We start from the raw sequence: 16,355 nt of genomic DNA on the forward strand, positions 1-16,355 counted from the left end.
CTCTTAGTGATGGTTTGCTTCATGTTTTAAAGCAGTAGTATCTACACAGAATGTGCAAACTGGTCATGTTTATTTTTTGAATGGGAAAGTGAGAAGGGATTTCTTTCTTAAGGTCTGTGCTTAAAGTTTAAGTTCCAAAAATCATTTGATGGAAAAGCAACCTATAGAATGTATTTCCTAATGTATAGACCTGATGAGGTAACAGGCAGCACTCTCAAAATGTGTATTTTCACTCTCTTTCAGGTAATTGAGAATGGGTCCTCAACGATGCTAAGTCTACAATGGGAAGTGTCACACTTCGCTATTTCTGCTATGGGTGCCTTTTCACATCCGTGACCTGGACGCTTCTGCTCTTTGTTTATTTCAACCTCAGTGAAGAAAACCAATCCTTCAAGAATGTGCCCGTCAAGGGGCTGGAACCTCAGAGGCCGTTTCCAAAAAAATTCTACCCTCGTTTTACACGGGGGCCTGTTCATATACCTGAATTGCAACAGAAGGAGAATAAGATAGGAAATCCCCTTGGAAATCATGTCCAGGACCCAGTTAAGGGAGAGGTAGAATTCTCTCCTGAAATGGGTAAGTGGTTTTCAGTGCTGGTGACAAAATTATTAAAACAGTAGAAGAAGTGAGATATTAAGGTTTATTGGTTTGTTTGTTTGTTTTTTTACAGGATCGTAGGGAAAATTTTGTAATGAATTAGTCTTGTTTGTTAAAATGCAGGTGGTACTAGGGGCTCCCTTCATTAGGAATTATTTGAAATTTATTCTATTGTGTTTAATCCAAAATATACTATTCCTAACATGTACGGCTGTGCTGTGTAAGTGCTAATGAGGAGGACTGGATTATAGCAAGGTGTCTACCCTTGATGTAGTTCTTGCTTTTGGAAGGTTCAGTGTATGCTTGTTTCATCTCTTACTCCTGTGTTGACTGGGCTCAAATACATTAACTTTTACTAGCCACAGAGCAACTCTACTCATATGCAGTAATTAAAAATAGCTTGATAACAATAGACAATGAAGAGGACCCGTTGATTTGGAGAATATCCTTGGAGTACGAAATCATCTACAAAAAATGTGCGTGGGACAAATTACAATGAAAGATTTATTGAGATGACAGTGGTAATGGCCAAATCCTGCTTGCTTTGCACCATCAAAGGTCTGTGTGTTTTGTTGGAGCATATTTCATCAATGAGATGATTTGGGTTTATCTTCCAAACTAAAATGCTTTGTATATTTAACTGCTTACAGCTTAGTGTTCTCTGTTGTGTTCACATATGCCAACTGAGGCATATTGCATACTGGCCTGCAAACTTGCTTTAAGTTTGGAGGCAGATGTGGAGTGTTGTGGTATTTGTGTCTGCTGCTTTCGGAATTATGGCATAGTACCCTTCATAGCCAGGAGTTTAATACTCATAGCTGATTGAAGTCTTCTGTCATTACTTTGGATGAATGCTGAATCACCAGCTTCAAGAGTTTATAGAACTTTACCAAATTTCAGTTTCCGAGTTGGTCATTAGACCTGTGTGAATATGTAGGAAAAATGCCAATTCATGTTGCCCTGTGGTATTAGAAATGTTTATTAGTTCACTGCAAAAAGCACAAGAGCCAAGTGAGGTGAAGGCCAGTCCAGAGGTGGCCATTTCTTTCCAACTATTCAGTACTGGCCAGGAAAGAAATTGGACCTTTTTAAGTGAGAAGTCCCTTGATCTTCAAACCAAGTGACTGGTTTGGTTGGTGAAAGCCAAGGAGAATTACCGTGCCAGGATAAATTCTACATGAATCATCAGGAGACAGCTGGCTCTGTTAGAATTAGATCAGGTGCTGCAGGAAAGGGCTTCCTGTCTATCTAGGGTAGGACAGTGATAAACACACAGAGGAAAAAAAAAAAAAGAAAAGAAGTTTGGCATATGATAGCCAAACCCAAACTGTCATCTGGTAGGACAATCTATCTTTTTCTTTTCTTTTTTTTTTAACCTGGGAGAGCCACATAACACTTCTGAAGTAAAGCCTAAACTGATATTTCAATTGCAAAGCCCTTATTTTCCAAGGGCTTTTATCTGCTGTTTGGACTGAAATCTTTCAGGCTTTTTGAATGCATTTTGGATATTGTTCTTCATGATAATGTTTTAAAAATATTAGCATTCTTTCTTGTCTGTGTTCAGAAGATCAGAAAAAAGTAGTGGTTGGTTATGGACAGACTGTAGAATGAAACGTTTGGTATGTGGTTCTTAAGCTCGTGCTTTGTATAAAGAAAATGTTTTAAGTTGACCCAGTGTTACTGTGACGCTGAGTATTCAAGAATCATTGAGCTGGGTGTCTGAACTGACAAGCTGGAAACCTTACTTTGGAAATGCATGTGGTTCAAAGGAGGACTGGCTTACCGCTTTAGACCTCTGGTGCTGGAAGAGTGGCGCTGCCACTGTGGACAGACCTCATTCCTCTCCCCGTGATGCAACTTATCCACAGTGGGAGCACTCATCCCCAAGCATGAATAGCGTCAGTCACCACAAGACACGCTATGTGGGTGTATCCCACATCTTTTCTAGATATCACTACGCAGCACTTCCCCCTTCGTCCTGCACAGATGTCAAGGCATCTACTCTTGAGGTGTTTGATAGTGCAGCTGCATTGCCATTGCTGTACTCACAACTAAAAGTGACAGGGTGGGATATGTAAATGGTGGGAATGTGGATGCACAGAATACCCTCTAGAAGGTCATCTTATACCTACAGGTAGACTTCGTTGCTGAAACACAACTGGTAGTGACACAGCTGTGCTCTGAAGGCCAACCAGGACTACTTGTTTGAACAGGAAGAAAGCTTCCAAACTTTTTCAATGACCTTTTCTTCTGTTCTGTTTTTAACCCATCTTATTTTCTCTGGGTATGAGTTTAGCTGGCTTTTATGTAGCTGTTGGAAACCAGAGAACACAAGGTATGAAGGCAGGCTGAGAAGATTGAGTTTATTGTGCCTTAGGGAGAAGGCTAAGGGGTGAGATTTTATTGCTGTCAAGAGCAACTTAATGGGAGGCTGTAGGGAAGATGGAGCCAGACTCTTTCCGCAGGTGCATGGAATTATGATAAGAAATTAAAGCAAGGAGGAGATTTCTATTAGACAACAGGAAAAGCATTTTTAGTGCGATGGTGGTCAAATGCTTGAACAGGGACATGAAGTGGTTGTAGAATCTCCATCCTTGGAGATACTGGAGGCTTTCAAAACTTAACTGGACAAGTTCTGAGCAACCTGAGCGAGTTGAACATACTTTGAGCAGGGGATTAGACTAGATGTCCCTTCCAACCTAAATTAGTCTGTGATTCTATGAAACATACTGTCCCGGATGGATGGTAGCATATGAATGAGGAACCCCCTTGTTAATTTTCTGCAGATTTTGAACCATATGGAGATGATGGGCAGGGTGGAAGGAGATAAATTACTTGATCCTTGCTCACTTTTTGTACCAAAATTTCAGTGAAATTGCCTCTGTAGCTTGATAATAGCTGGAGAGGACATATGCATCTCATTCTGTGCAGCCAGCTGAACAGAGACAATAAAAAGTCATTGCTCTGCTACCTGAATTGTTGCAGAAGTGGCTAGCAGACACAGCTGGTGGCTACCACTTCCCTCCTCTCCCTCTTTTTTTTCTGTAGAAGAGTTGAGTGAAGCACCGTAATATTTTGTTTCTATTCACACTGGTGAGTATATGGCTCAGAGAGAGAGAAACCCATGGCACTAAGTCAAGGCAGGCAGGATGGCATTGAGGATTTCAACCTTGGCCTCTAGCAGTGTACTTATTTATACCAGCAATTGGTGCCTCTGCCATGCTCAGCAACAGTTGATGCTTCTGCTAAAATAATCAATAGAGAAACAGCTAGCTCTGTTGCTATTTACTTGCTGTTGCTATTTTACTTTACAGGTGATATAAACTCCCAGGCGATATAAACAAGAAGTTTACAGTTTTTTCATAGCTATTTTTATGTTACTGCAGACTTGAGAAAACTGTATGAAATTGGAGCTGCTATTGTGAGGGTTTTTCTACCATTGTAAATGTAGTCTCACTCAAAAATCCCATTACAGACCCTTCATCTGTATGGATAGGTGCTGATGCATTGTGTGCCAAAATCTACCCTCTGTTGCTTGTTTGATGTTGGTTTTTAGGTGGTGCTAAGAATTAGAGGCCACTTAAGTGAAGGGAGTGTGTCTGGTAAGGCAATAAACACAATGGAGCCATCAGTCTTTGGAGAATAATTTCATTTTATTATAGCTGCAAGGGCTACTCGTAAGTACTACCTATTCATGAGGGGTAACAAAAATACACTTTGCAAAACCAGAGGGATTTTTGAAGAACATAATGGATTTTAGGGCAGGTTAAAGCATACCTTGCAATCTTTGATTGTTTCCAAAGGATATTTTTGAGCCTGTTAACTGATCTTGGCATGGTTTTTTTTTTTTTTGCAGGAATGATTTTTAATGAAGAAGATCAGGAAGTGAGAGATTTGGGCTATCAGAAGCATGCTTTCAATATGCTTATCAGTAATCGGCTGGGATACCACAGGGAGGTGCCTGATACAAGAGATGTAAAGTATGTACTAATTTTTGGAGAGAATATAGTATTTCATGTGCTCAAGGACTTGTTATTCACGTTATACCTGATGCAGTATTTAACATTTTTGGTATTACATTTCTGTTAGATAGTCTTTCAGCCTCCTGTGGTGCTGAAGGCAGATTTTCAGCTATTTAAACAGGAGCGCTTGAGGTTAGGATTTTTATTCTTTGGTCTCTTCTGTCTTTTTTGACTGAATATTGTTTCGGGAAATCTAATCTTTGCCAACTGGAAAAGGTACGTGATAGTTAAAGCCCCACAGAAACCAGGCTCCATGAAAAAAGAGACTGTTACTCCCTGAAAGCACAGTTTTTTTCCTGATTCTTAATTCAGTTTAAGAATGCTTAATGAGGAACCAGATCGGATATAGACTTACTCAAAATTTTATCATATTAATTTCATTTCTGTGAGTAGTAGGATTGGCAGACAGCTATTTTGATAGAAACAAGATTCCGAAAATAATACTTAGAGTCAATGTGGAAAAGACCTAGGAATCAAACTTTCTTTCCAGCAATACTAAGACTACACATCCTATGTCTCTTTCATCTTGCTAGCTGTGTACTCAGTTACTTAAAGCATGCTACAATATTTTTATTTTTTGAAGCTTCATTTTGAGATGCTCAGTACTGTAACTACCAGAAGAGATGCTGTAATTCTGTTTGGTACGTTTGAAAGCTGGACATTAAGTGTTCCAATACCCAAGTTAATGAGAGACTTCCACCATATGTACTATTTCACATTTGTTGTAAGCCTGCAAAGGATAAGATAGAAGCATGACTGATGACAAAGGCTCTCTGTTTCTCAGTTAAAGTCCTTGCTTGGTATCTGGATTGCACTGCTCTGAATCTTTCTGCTAAAAAGCAGATTTTTTTCCATAATCTGTCTGATGGTTGGGGGGGGGGGGGGGGAACCACCACTGTAACAACAACAAAAAAACCCAACATGGAATTGAAAAATAAACAAACCTGCATCTGTTTTTTCTAGTGGTTTCTCTGGTGTGGGTAAATGTAATGAATCGTACTTGCTGAAATGTCTCTCCCAAGAGCTAAGTTCATTCCAAGTCAATGAAGACATTTGTATACTTCTGGGTTTTCACTTATAGTTTCTTATTTTTATTGGATTCCCTCATGTCTGGCATCTTCAAATGGCATTAATCTGTGATACTGTGCCCTATTAGAAGTATGGACAAAATTTGAAAATAAGGAGAAAGAAAGAATGATCATCTTCTTTGAGTGGGATTCAACTTGCAGATTAAGATGCTTAAGCTTAGATAGCTGCATGTTAGTCAGTTGTCTCTGCTTTTATTATAATTAGGAGAGATCCAGTCAGTGCAGTTAATGGAGCATGCAGAGCTCTTCAGCTGACAAAATGCACTTGTCAGCCTTAGGGTGAGCGGAACACTATCTACACTCCACTGACAGCAGTGACTAGATTTAAGTGTCTTAATCTGCAGGCTGAATCCCAACCTTGGTTGTCTCAATTGGTATTTAACACCATTGGAGGTATTCTGGGATATCCAACCTAGTCTCCAGCAGCTGGCCAATAAAGTTGTGGGTTTTTTTGTAGGCCTCATGTCTTTGCCAGTCCTGTACATGTCTGAGCTACCCAAGGGTACTAGACAGTGTTTTGGCAGCTGAAACAAGCCCTTAGTGTTTTCTCTTGTTTGTCTGAGGATCTGTGATTCTCACTCCCACCCCAATCCATCGTATCCTCTGTTTTCTAACAAGTAGCAATGTTAATTATAAGTCTGTATTATGTGGAGAGTAACTTACTATGCTGAGCCCTACTATAGACGTTATATGCCTGGGCTCTTTATGTTCAAGTTAGGGGGTCTTCCTACGCATTTAATGTTTGCTTGTTATTTATGAAGTTTCACTAGTGACCTAGCCCTATGGAAATCCCGCTGAAAATAAAGTGATAACTACTGTATTTCTATTTGCAGATGTAGAGAGAAGTCCTACCCTTCTGATCTGCCATCTGCCAGTGTTATTATCTGTTTCTACAATGAAGCGCTATCTGCCCTGCTTCGCACAGTACATAGTGTCCTGGATCGCACTCCTGCACACCTTCTTCATGAAATTATTTTGGTGGATGACAACAGTGAATTGGGTGAGAGAACCTTTCAGTAATATTTTGGTTGGTGCTTACACTTCTTGACCTTCCTGTCTCTTCCTGTGCTTTGTTGACTGGTCAAAATAAAAACGTGGAAGCCATGATGCAAAACCAATTTGTACTGCAGTCCATCACCAAAAAGTGCCAGCCAGTACAGATGCATGATCTTCTGAGAAGCCCAAGATGACATCCACGTTGACACTTGGTGCCATTTTACTGATGAGCTTTGTATCATACAGACTTGAACATTCAAAAACAGGTTTTGAAGCTAATAGTGAGGAGTGTATATCTGTGGAGGGGGTGATTAAAAGTTGTTTATAGTTTAGCTGTTTTTAACAGTACCTTGCTGGGGCTGCTCTGGTGCTCAGAGCAGATTACACTGATCTTTCCGTAAACTTCGTGGACCAATACTAACTGTGAATGCATCTGAAAGGAATTGTGTGCACACAGTCTCAGCTGTGGTCTTGCAAAGAAGTTGATGTGGCACTTTGGAAACAGTGCGTGCGTCAGTTTTTTTTGTACTTGCTCAGCATTTCACACTGGTGGCGTGCTGGGATGAGAGCTCAGTCTTTGCTGGGAGGGCTCTGCGTGGCTCTCGCACAGCCTCTTGTGGCCACCCGAAGAGTAGCTGTCCCTGGCTCTTGGAGCAGCCCCTACTCCCTCAGTCTGGGAGGGGCCTTAGAGGGGTAAAACTTACAGAATTGCTTTACTGTTGTTGAAAGATTGATGCTTTGGCATTTTTCTCTCGAATGATGGACAAGGCAAAGACAGACACGCAATTTAAGCATTTTGGCACTTCAAAAGTGAAATGCCTGTTGAGGAATGCATTAATGTAGCAGTTCTTGCAAGCAGGACTGAGCAAGTTCCCTGCTTGCCTCTGTACAAGTCCACAGCTTTTTGCATTTTCAAAATGATTTTCAGATTATATTTTTTAGTACATATAATTAGCTCTCTTGGTCTCATCGTTTGGTTTCTGGGTTAAGGTCTCACTTGCTCTGAGACTGGCTAGATAAGTATAATGTAGAATGAAATTCTCTTGTTATGCAGCTAGTTTATTTCTCTGAGGTCAGATCAAATGTTAAGGTACAGAAGAGAACAAAGATCAAACACTTCATCCCTTGCTGATAAGAATGCGTAATATTTAAAAGCTTGTTTTGTTGTTTTGTGTTTTGGAGGCAATACGCATTCTTTGCTACAAAGTCTCTTGTGCAATTTGTTGTTTTATTCGTATTCAGAACTAAGCTTCCTTCAAAACTCAATCTTTTGAATACGGTAATGCATTTAGTTGATTAATGCCTGTGTTTAGGCAGTAATACCATCACTCTTCTAGTCTGTTGCTAATTCAAAGGCCAAATTAGGTTCAAAACATTAAAGTAGCTACTTTTGCCTTTCTGACTTCAAATGAACATGTTTTGAAGCCGAAGATGGAAGGAGATATTGTTTATACAGAGAATTACTGCTCTCGATGATGATGGTACTGCTGATGTTTGCACTGCTGCTTAATTTTAACGGATGGAATTTTACAGCTGAAGAAAAGCAAAGCTGGTTTAGTGGCTGAGGAAATGAACAAAGACTTTGGCTGTGCCATGAATCTCATGTGAGCTTGGGCAAATTGCTTAATCTCTATGCTTCTGATTATTTTTTTTTTTTCTAAATTCATTTTCCCTACATTACATACTTCTTGAAATGGTATCTTAGATGAAATTCTGCCTATTTCTTCAGCTTTAAATATTGGAGCTCTGCTGCATATCAGTGCTGTTGTGCAAAGCTTGGGTCTTTGCACCTAGTTTTGCCTCAAAAAGCTTCTTACACTCAATCATCAACAGTCTTACTAGCTAAGCAGGCATTTCCATGGCTCAGCTGAGCCCACTGTTACACTTTTCTTTCCCTTTGCTGCAAGGCAGGATTTCTTTTTCAAGTAGAACCTCTTTCTCCCTGATTTAGACTTCACCTGTTATGAAACAGCCTACAGGATATGTTGAAGGCTGTTACTGAAGGCATTATTCTACGCAGAAGAAGACATTGAAGAACAGAAAAGGAGCAAATTGTCTGCAACTCAGTACTTTGAAATAATAACACCCGTGACTCTCATCCTAGATTTCTCTTGTTTGGAGGAGCCTTCGTTACATAGATATGGACCAAGATAATGGGTAAAGTGATTTTTGGAGACTGTTTACTGGCTAAAAGGGAGCAATTCTTTCCTTGGAGCAAAATTTCTCAGGCAGGCTGTATTGAAGCAATTTTTTGGGTTATGTCAGAAGAAATCAGTCTTCCCAGTGTACATGAAGCTGAGAGCATGTTAGCCATTAGGTACTACTGGATCTTACATTCTGCTGCTCAAGCCTGTGTTGTGGTTCTGGTTTAGCTACCAGTATGGACATGACCTCCCCCTCCCCCCCCCCCCCCCCCCCCCCGCCCTGCTGTTTTCAGATGTTTGCACATGCCATTGCACATACAAAACTACTTCCTCCTGTGTTGTATGTCCTTTCATGCAGCCTTATCTACCCTAAGTGATGAGTTTGATAATTGACCTTTTCTGCTTTGTGCTAGGCCTTTGTTTTCTGTAGTTGTACGCTGTCTTTGCCTTGCTATGATACATCAGGTGAAGAATGATTCAAGCACTAGTTTATTTTAGATTTGCAAATCCTTCTGTCCTGCTTATTTGGGTATGTCATTTGGGTAGCATCCTAGAGATGACTTTATTTCATCAACTTTCTAGGAGACTTTCTCCAAAAAAATCTTTCCTATTGTCTCTGGCATATGATGTCACATTCAACACCAGGGGAGGGTATTCCTGTGACCCAAATGAATCCTGTCTGCATCTCTCCAGAGTATTTTCTTTGTCCGAGAATATTCTCTAGCACCATATTTGCTCTGTGGTACCTTCTCATTCTTGATCCACAATGCTGCCTTGCAGTTGCAAGGGCTGAGATCTTAATATTTGGAGTTGCTTCTGGGAATCTCCTTTTCAGTCTTCCTGCCTGAAAGTTCTTGTACTCCCTGAAGGTTACAGCTCTGGCTTCCACATATATTCCTTTGGCATTTAATCTTGTTAACAGCAACTTTAATGTTTGAACTGATACTCATCAGAATAACAATATTTATTCCAGCATATCCTCTGTTGAAAGTCTGTCTGCCTCCCTATACCAAGGTTCTCTATGAAGTCTCAGCTGGCTTTTTGTTTTTCTTCCTCATTTTATATTCTTCTTTATTTCTCCATAAGCTTATTAACTTCTGTTTTTCCATTACTTCAGTCTTCATGTGTCCATATTCTCTTCAGTGGTCCTGCTTTAATGTTAGAAACCACTGTCCTTGGGTGAAAAAAGTATTGTTACTCTTAAAATCGCCATTGATGTTAGTTAAGTTACAGTAGTGCCTATAGACTTCGGTGAACTTTGCTCTCCTTGAAAAGCACATGCTTGCCAGCAGTATCTTTGATCCTTTTGGATTTTAGAAAAGCAACCACCACTCAGTGAGCTGTAATTCTTTGTATCTGCTATTGTATCAGCTAAGCAGGTACAGATAATGAAAGGTGTCTTCATGCTTCTTTTTAAAGGTGTGTTTGTTTTAGTATATGGAACATAGTAATTTAAATCACTTGCCTGTGTGAAGGGGCTTTCATTACTTCTGCTGCAAATGACAGTCAGCATGAGAAGAATTTGGAAATGCTGTTTCTTTGTACAGTGCCTTTTTTTTTAGCAGCAGTAATTCCTTTTAGCATAGAGTCTAGTAGTTCCAGTTAACTTGAGTTGTATTGCACTAAAGGCTTTGCGAACAGAACAAAAAGATAACAGTCCAGTCTGTATTCAGGAAACAAAGGCTATGTATAAAACCTGAGACAGTGGCAGCGCATAAAAAGTTAGTTGGGAAAATATAAGGAAGTACTTACCAGCGGGCATGTGCGCCGTGGAAGGCCCAGTCATATGGTCTATCACCCTTTTCAGTGCAGGGTATGTAACTGCTTTGTCCACGTGGTTTTCCACAATGCAGCAGGAAAAAGTGAAGCAGTTAATAGGAAAATGTGAGAATAAAACAATATAAAAAGGCCATGGGAATTGGAAGGCAGGTGTAGGATGTGGGATGGCTGACTGTCCTTTTGGTATTCTTGGTTCGAAGCTATGCTGTAATGGGGTAGCTTTTTGATCAAGCTTTTGGCCTTTTTTGAGTTGAACATCTTGGGACTTTAAACAAAGCTTTCACAATTTCCATCCTGTTGTTGAACTTGTGGTTTTCTTTTCTCAGCTGACTTGAAGAAAGACTTGGGTGAATATGTTAAAACTCAGCTTCCAAAAACCACAAAATTGGTAAGAAATGAGAAGCGGGAAGGCTTGATTCGAGGAAGGATGATTGGAGCCTCTCATGCTACAGGTATATTTTCTTGTTGCTCTCTTCCTTGCATGCTTTGACCATATGTTAATTGACTTGTGTTTCTGTAGTGCAGCTCTTTCAGATGTTGAATGTTTGACCTGTGATTGTTTTAGCCCACTGTAGGGCCTCTGCATGTCATGCCATGTTCTAAGCTACACAGCTTGGCGTAGGGGAAGAAAGATGTGGGATAATGCTATCTTAGGTGAGAGACATTTTAGCAGTTGTTTCAGAATATCAGTGACTTTGAAATGAGTTAATTGCATTGATCTTTAGCTGTTGTATTAACCTATGTCACAACAGCTATGCAGAGTGTCTTCAGTGATACCTGTATAATGATAATTAGAGACCTTAACTAACATTACCTGTGCATTTAAATGTTTACATCATGCAGTTGACCGAGATCTTTATAAAGCTTTTTTCAGTGTTTCCTCATAGTTTTACTGAATTAGTCCTCACCTGAGGTTTTTCTGTTACTCAATGAGAAGGAAGCAAGGAGGACTTGGTACTTGCTTATATGTAAATATAGAGTAGATACAATAAATTCACTGTGTTTACAGTTTGTAATTAACTTTAGGAAAACTATGCTGTGTAAGAGAGGGGAGATGTTTTTTCAAGTCACCCAAACAATGACTTTGCAAATTTGGAGCCAAATTTGAGTGTCTTTTAAACCTTGCCTGAACTGTTGATTTGTATTTTTTCTTTTCTTCCTGCGGAAGTTTGCTTTTGATAAAATGAGTTAATTTTTTAGAGAGAGTCAGTGAAGTAGTAAAACAAAGCCAGTATTTGACAAAATTCAGTGAGGCAATGTAGAATTTTCCCTATTCCTGCCCTGAAAGAATGTTGTCTCAGGAACATCTCTATCTGAGCCAGATATTGTGATCTCAGAATATCTTCTGCATGTTTCATATGAAAACGATCGCTCTAAAATGGCAATCTGCTTCCTTATTAAGGTACACTCTAATCTGGCTTGTAATTCACCCATCTAATTGTAATGTTTCTCATACAAGCTTTTCTTTTGTTGCAGTGAGTGTTAATTGGGATAAACTATGTTTGGTGCTTTATGTACACAGTGCGCCTTTTACCATAATATGCTTCCCGGTTAAATTCTTTGGTGTCTGAGAAAGTATGTGCTACTTACTCAAATAATTTTGAGTGGCAGATAAAGTCTCTTAATTGGTGTTTACTCATTAGCATTGTAATGGCATAATCCAGAGAGAAAATTGAGCTTGCACTTTCCAAGCTGTGCTAGGATTCATTGGAGTTAGTGCAGTTTTAAGTCATTTTATTGCTTTTCTGAACTGCTGGAGTCTGGATTTTGTTTTGGGTTGGTTCCCCCCCCCCCCCCCCCCCCCCCCATCCTCAGTCAAATACTGTCTGTTGTTAACGGGTGACTCGTGATATTTGTATGTTTCAAAGTTGTTTTCTTTAAAGCTCTTTTGCATCTCTTCCATGTTATTCTAGTGTTACATAAATTTTATGTTGTGTCATAAAAATTCAGATGACTTTTTAGACCAACTGAGCCTGAAGGTGTCTCATGGATCAAACTGTCCTCTCTGACCATGGTGGCGAATCCCCATGTAAACTGATGGGACCGAAGTTTTGCTTGGTCTAATACTGGTGGATTTGGCTATGCCCATTTAGGGCATTCACTCTGCTTTTAAAGTGGTATGAATCCACCTTCACTCTAGAGCTAATGAAAAGGGGAGATGCTCTATGTTACTTTATATTCAGGAATTGAAATGCTGTGGCCTGCGTCATGGACGAATGCATATTAATTCATCAGAATGGCTTGGTTTAAAAGCCACAGATCTTAGCTGCAACAGTAACTGGATGGATGCTGAAGTGTGATGTGAAGAGAGCCCGAGGTGACTACAGTCAGTGGACAAAATGAGCTTTGTCATGGGGATAATTCATCCAGCCCAATATCTGTCATCTTCAGCTATCTTTGTAGTCTAACTCGGGCGTGGGATGTGCTCTGCATTAGGACAAATGCACCGCCTGACTCTTGGAGTGCTGGTCTGATGATGCTTCATTTAAAGGACAGTAGCTCTGCTGAATCTGGGTAGAACATGTAATGGCTATAAAACCCTGTCAAAGAAATGCAAATAACGGCCCACTTGAGCAATTCATAGCTAAATGTGAATACCCAGGATCTACCTTCTGCCTTTGCGACTGAACTAGTCCCTGTGGAGTCTCTGGTTTGTCAGTGTTTCCGAGTGCAGATGGTGTTTCCCCTCTGTTACACAGGGTGGTGAGGATACTGCTGGTACTCTGCTGCTGATATAATTGTGTATGTGTTTGTGTATTTCATGTTACCGTGGATCTTTATGTTTTGTGTGCTTTGGCCTCTGTAGGGAAAGTGCTGGTATTCCTGGACAGTCACTGTGAGGTGAACGAGATGTGGTTACAACCTCTGCTGACTCCCATCAGAGAAGATCGCAGGACTGTGGTGTGCCCTGTGATTGACATAATCAGTGCTGACACGCTTACCTACAGCTCTTCCCCGGTTGTGCGTGGAGGGTTTAACTGGGGCCTGCACTTCAAGTGGGATCTTGTTCCTTTGTCAGAACTGGAAGGACCCGAGGGAGCCACTGCTCCAATCAAGTAAGGTTCCTCCTATGTGGTGTGAAGCTCTGTGTAACATAGGGATGATCAGAAGCACTTCTTGAGTATTATGGAGTGTATTTGGGTGTGCAGTTTTAGAAACAGATGCCTAACCTGTCAAATATCTGACTTGTTTATTTTATTAGAAATCGTTTTGGTTTCTATTACCTATTTCAGTTTAATTTCTTGCATTTAATCACAAATTAGGTATATCTGTCTTACTAGGTCAAGAAAGAACGCTTTTGGAGAACGTTTGTACAACAGCAGCTTCTGCTATGGACGGAAGTCTTAAAGAGCTTATGCTATTCTGTGTTAAATTTGTCCAATAACTTAATTCTTGAGCTATGCATTGATGTTTGTTTCCAGTCTGTTGATGTGTTTGGCTTAATGATGATTTTGATAACCACCTTTGTGCTAGTAATAGCTTGCATATCCCACTAATATAGGCTCTATAATTTTTGTGATGAAATGCTAAAGAATTGCTAGATTGGGAAAATATTTTTTTGTGGTAATAGGAAGGTGGATTCCTAGCTGATGGGAGAGAACATCAGAGCATATGGTAATTTTCTATGTCAGCATCATTTTTTTCCTTTAGATTTCACTTATATTTTTCCTCAAACAAGCAATTATTTTGTCATAAAGCTTCCTAAATGAACACACATGGATGTGAAAACCATCTTTAAAATACTACTCGTCTCTTTGCACAATGTGGCAAATGCCTAAAACTGTCAGTTAGAAGCCTGTCCGTATTGTTTTTGCGGTCTGAATTGCTTGAGAGTCATTCTGAAACAAAAGTTTTGGTAAGGCTTAACACTAGGACTTGAAAGTTACCTTCCTTAATCTTTTAGCCATTGATGGCTGTCTTGCCTGTACAGAACTGGCAATATCTGGTTCCTACTGGACACGTAACTCTTGTAAAATGTGTCAGTAGACACCTTTTTTTTTTTTTAGTAGCAGACACATATGGTTCAGACATGAGAACAGAAGCTGTCCCAGTGTGAATCCCTTCATGAGAAGGGCCAGTGCAGGTAGAACAATGGCAAGAAGCTGATTGTGCTTTTTCGAGTTGCAGGTATCCATCTCAGTACAGAATTCAGGTTTGTAAGGTGGAAGAACTTTGCCTTTTTTACAGACTGACTCCTTGCAGAGAATGTGGTACTTCTGTAAGATTTGCAAAATGAATCGGAAATTGGGCAGTCTCCTCTCTCTCTCTCTCATTCTCTTTTCTTGGACTGTAAATGAAGAGCATTTCAGGCTGACGCAAGCAGCTCCAGCACAAGGTTCTCTGCTGTGGTCTGACAGCTCTGCAGTTAGTCTTTCCACGTCTACCCGTCACAAGATTTGGTCAGAGAAGCCAGGAAACTTCTTAACAGTTTGACTGGCTTGTTTGGAAGGTGTCACTGTGGCAGTTTCTGAAGCTAGAAGGCAGAGGACAGGCTGGGAAAATCTGAATGGGGAACCAGCATAGACTGTCTTAAAATCCTTATTCTGTTAAGAACTGTTCTCAGTTAATCTGGGGCATGCCTGAAGGTTAGTTCTTGCTGTGTTCAACACTGTTGTTGCATTCCTTCAACTCACTTAGAGGAAAAACTCCCATGGAAAAGGCAGAGAACTTTAAAGGGAGTCTAATCATCTAAAAAGATTACATTTTCTGAGTATGAAAGTCACTTTTCCTACTTAGAGGTCTCTGCCTGCTATGAAAAAGAAGCTAGATTGCTATTTAACCTTTGAAAATGGCTTTCCATCAAATGGAAAGTCTTACATTTTATGTTTTAGAGACCTTCAGAATGAAATATTTTGGTGTCAAGGATGGAAAAATTGAGAGCAACCTTTCAACCCAGCTTTTAAAGTGACAGCAACTGTAGTAGAAAATTGTGTGAGAACAAGCAAGGAAATCCAGACTTAGGCTTGGTTTCATCACAGGTTTTTATAACAAGGATGAGAAAAAGCCTGTTCCCAGCCCATTGTATGTTCCAACTATCATATCATGTTTACGTAGTGTTTTTACTCTTTTATATACTCTTCTAGGGCATCCACATATAACTTTGTGATACAGTAGCAATTCAATCTAGAGATCGTACAATGGGGATAACACACAGATTTTGCAAAACAGAGCACCAGTCTAGTAACACACAGGCAAGGCAAAAAACTGGGAAGCCCTGAAGAGAACATCTATGCAAATATAAAACCTGTAAATAACTTGCCAATAAACTGATCATTGCATCAGTGATGAAACAACGCTGCTCCTGGTAGTTAAATTCTATCTGAGACAGAGTAGCATTTCTTTTAGCAGCCTCCTGGCTTGTATGATTTAAATTTGGACCCTGTTTGTTGATCTAATTTAATATGGGAAAGTAACGTGTACTCTGGATTCTACTCCTGCAGTTCAGTCAAGCCTGGCCTGTATAATTTGCCCCTGTAAGAGGGGGAAGAACACATTATTGTGTGCAAGTGTACATGTCTGTAACTGTAGGAGAAATAGCTTCTGGTAAAGACAGATCTAATTAAAGGCAGCTCCTAAGTTTCACTGTAGAAAACTTGATGGACTCCAAACTTGCACAGGTTTTTATGTGTTTTTTTCTCCCCCCCCCCCCCCCCCCCCCCTTTTTCTTAGTAGAGAGACAGCCACTTTGTTCCTCTTTCCCTGTCCTATCCCTTTTCGTCAAGTTTGCT

At 40.1% G+C, this 16,355-nt stretch overlaps 1 protein-coding gene across 3 annotated transcripts in view; it reads left to right on the forward strand.

The window, feature by feature from the left end:
• The window catches only part of GALNT11 (polypeptide N-acetylgalactosaminyltransferase 11), a 56,318-nt gene that overhangs the window by 17,228 nt on the left and 22,735 nt on the right, over positions 1–16,355 (forward strand). For all 3 annotated transcript variants that reach the window (XM_075492350.1, XM_075492351.1, XM_075492352.1), the window contains exons 2-6: positions 244–576; positions 4,454–4,577; positions 6,541–6,707; positions 10,953–11,078; positions 13,433–13,682. In XM_075492350.1, the coding sequence (XP_075348465.1) occupies positions 282–576; positions 4,454–4,577; positions 6,541–6,707; positions 10,953–11,078; positions 13,433–13,682 (962 nt within the window). In that variant the 5' untranslated portion in view covers positions 244–281. The remainder of the gene's footprint in view (positions 1–243; positions 577–4,453; positions 4,578–6,540; positions 6,708–10,952; positions 11,079–13,432; positions 13,683–16,355) is intronic.

This window comes from Mycteria americana, chromosome 2, assembly GCF_035582795.1.
Source record: "Mycteria americana isolate JAX WOST 10 ecotype Jacksonville Zoo and Gardens chromosome 2, USCA_MyAme_1.0, whole genome shotgun sequence".
Lineage (NCBI taxonomy): Eukaryota > Metazoa > Chordata > Aves > Ciconiiformes > Ciconiidae > Mycteria > Mycteria americana.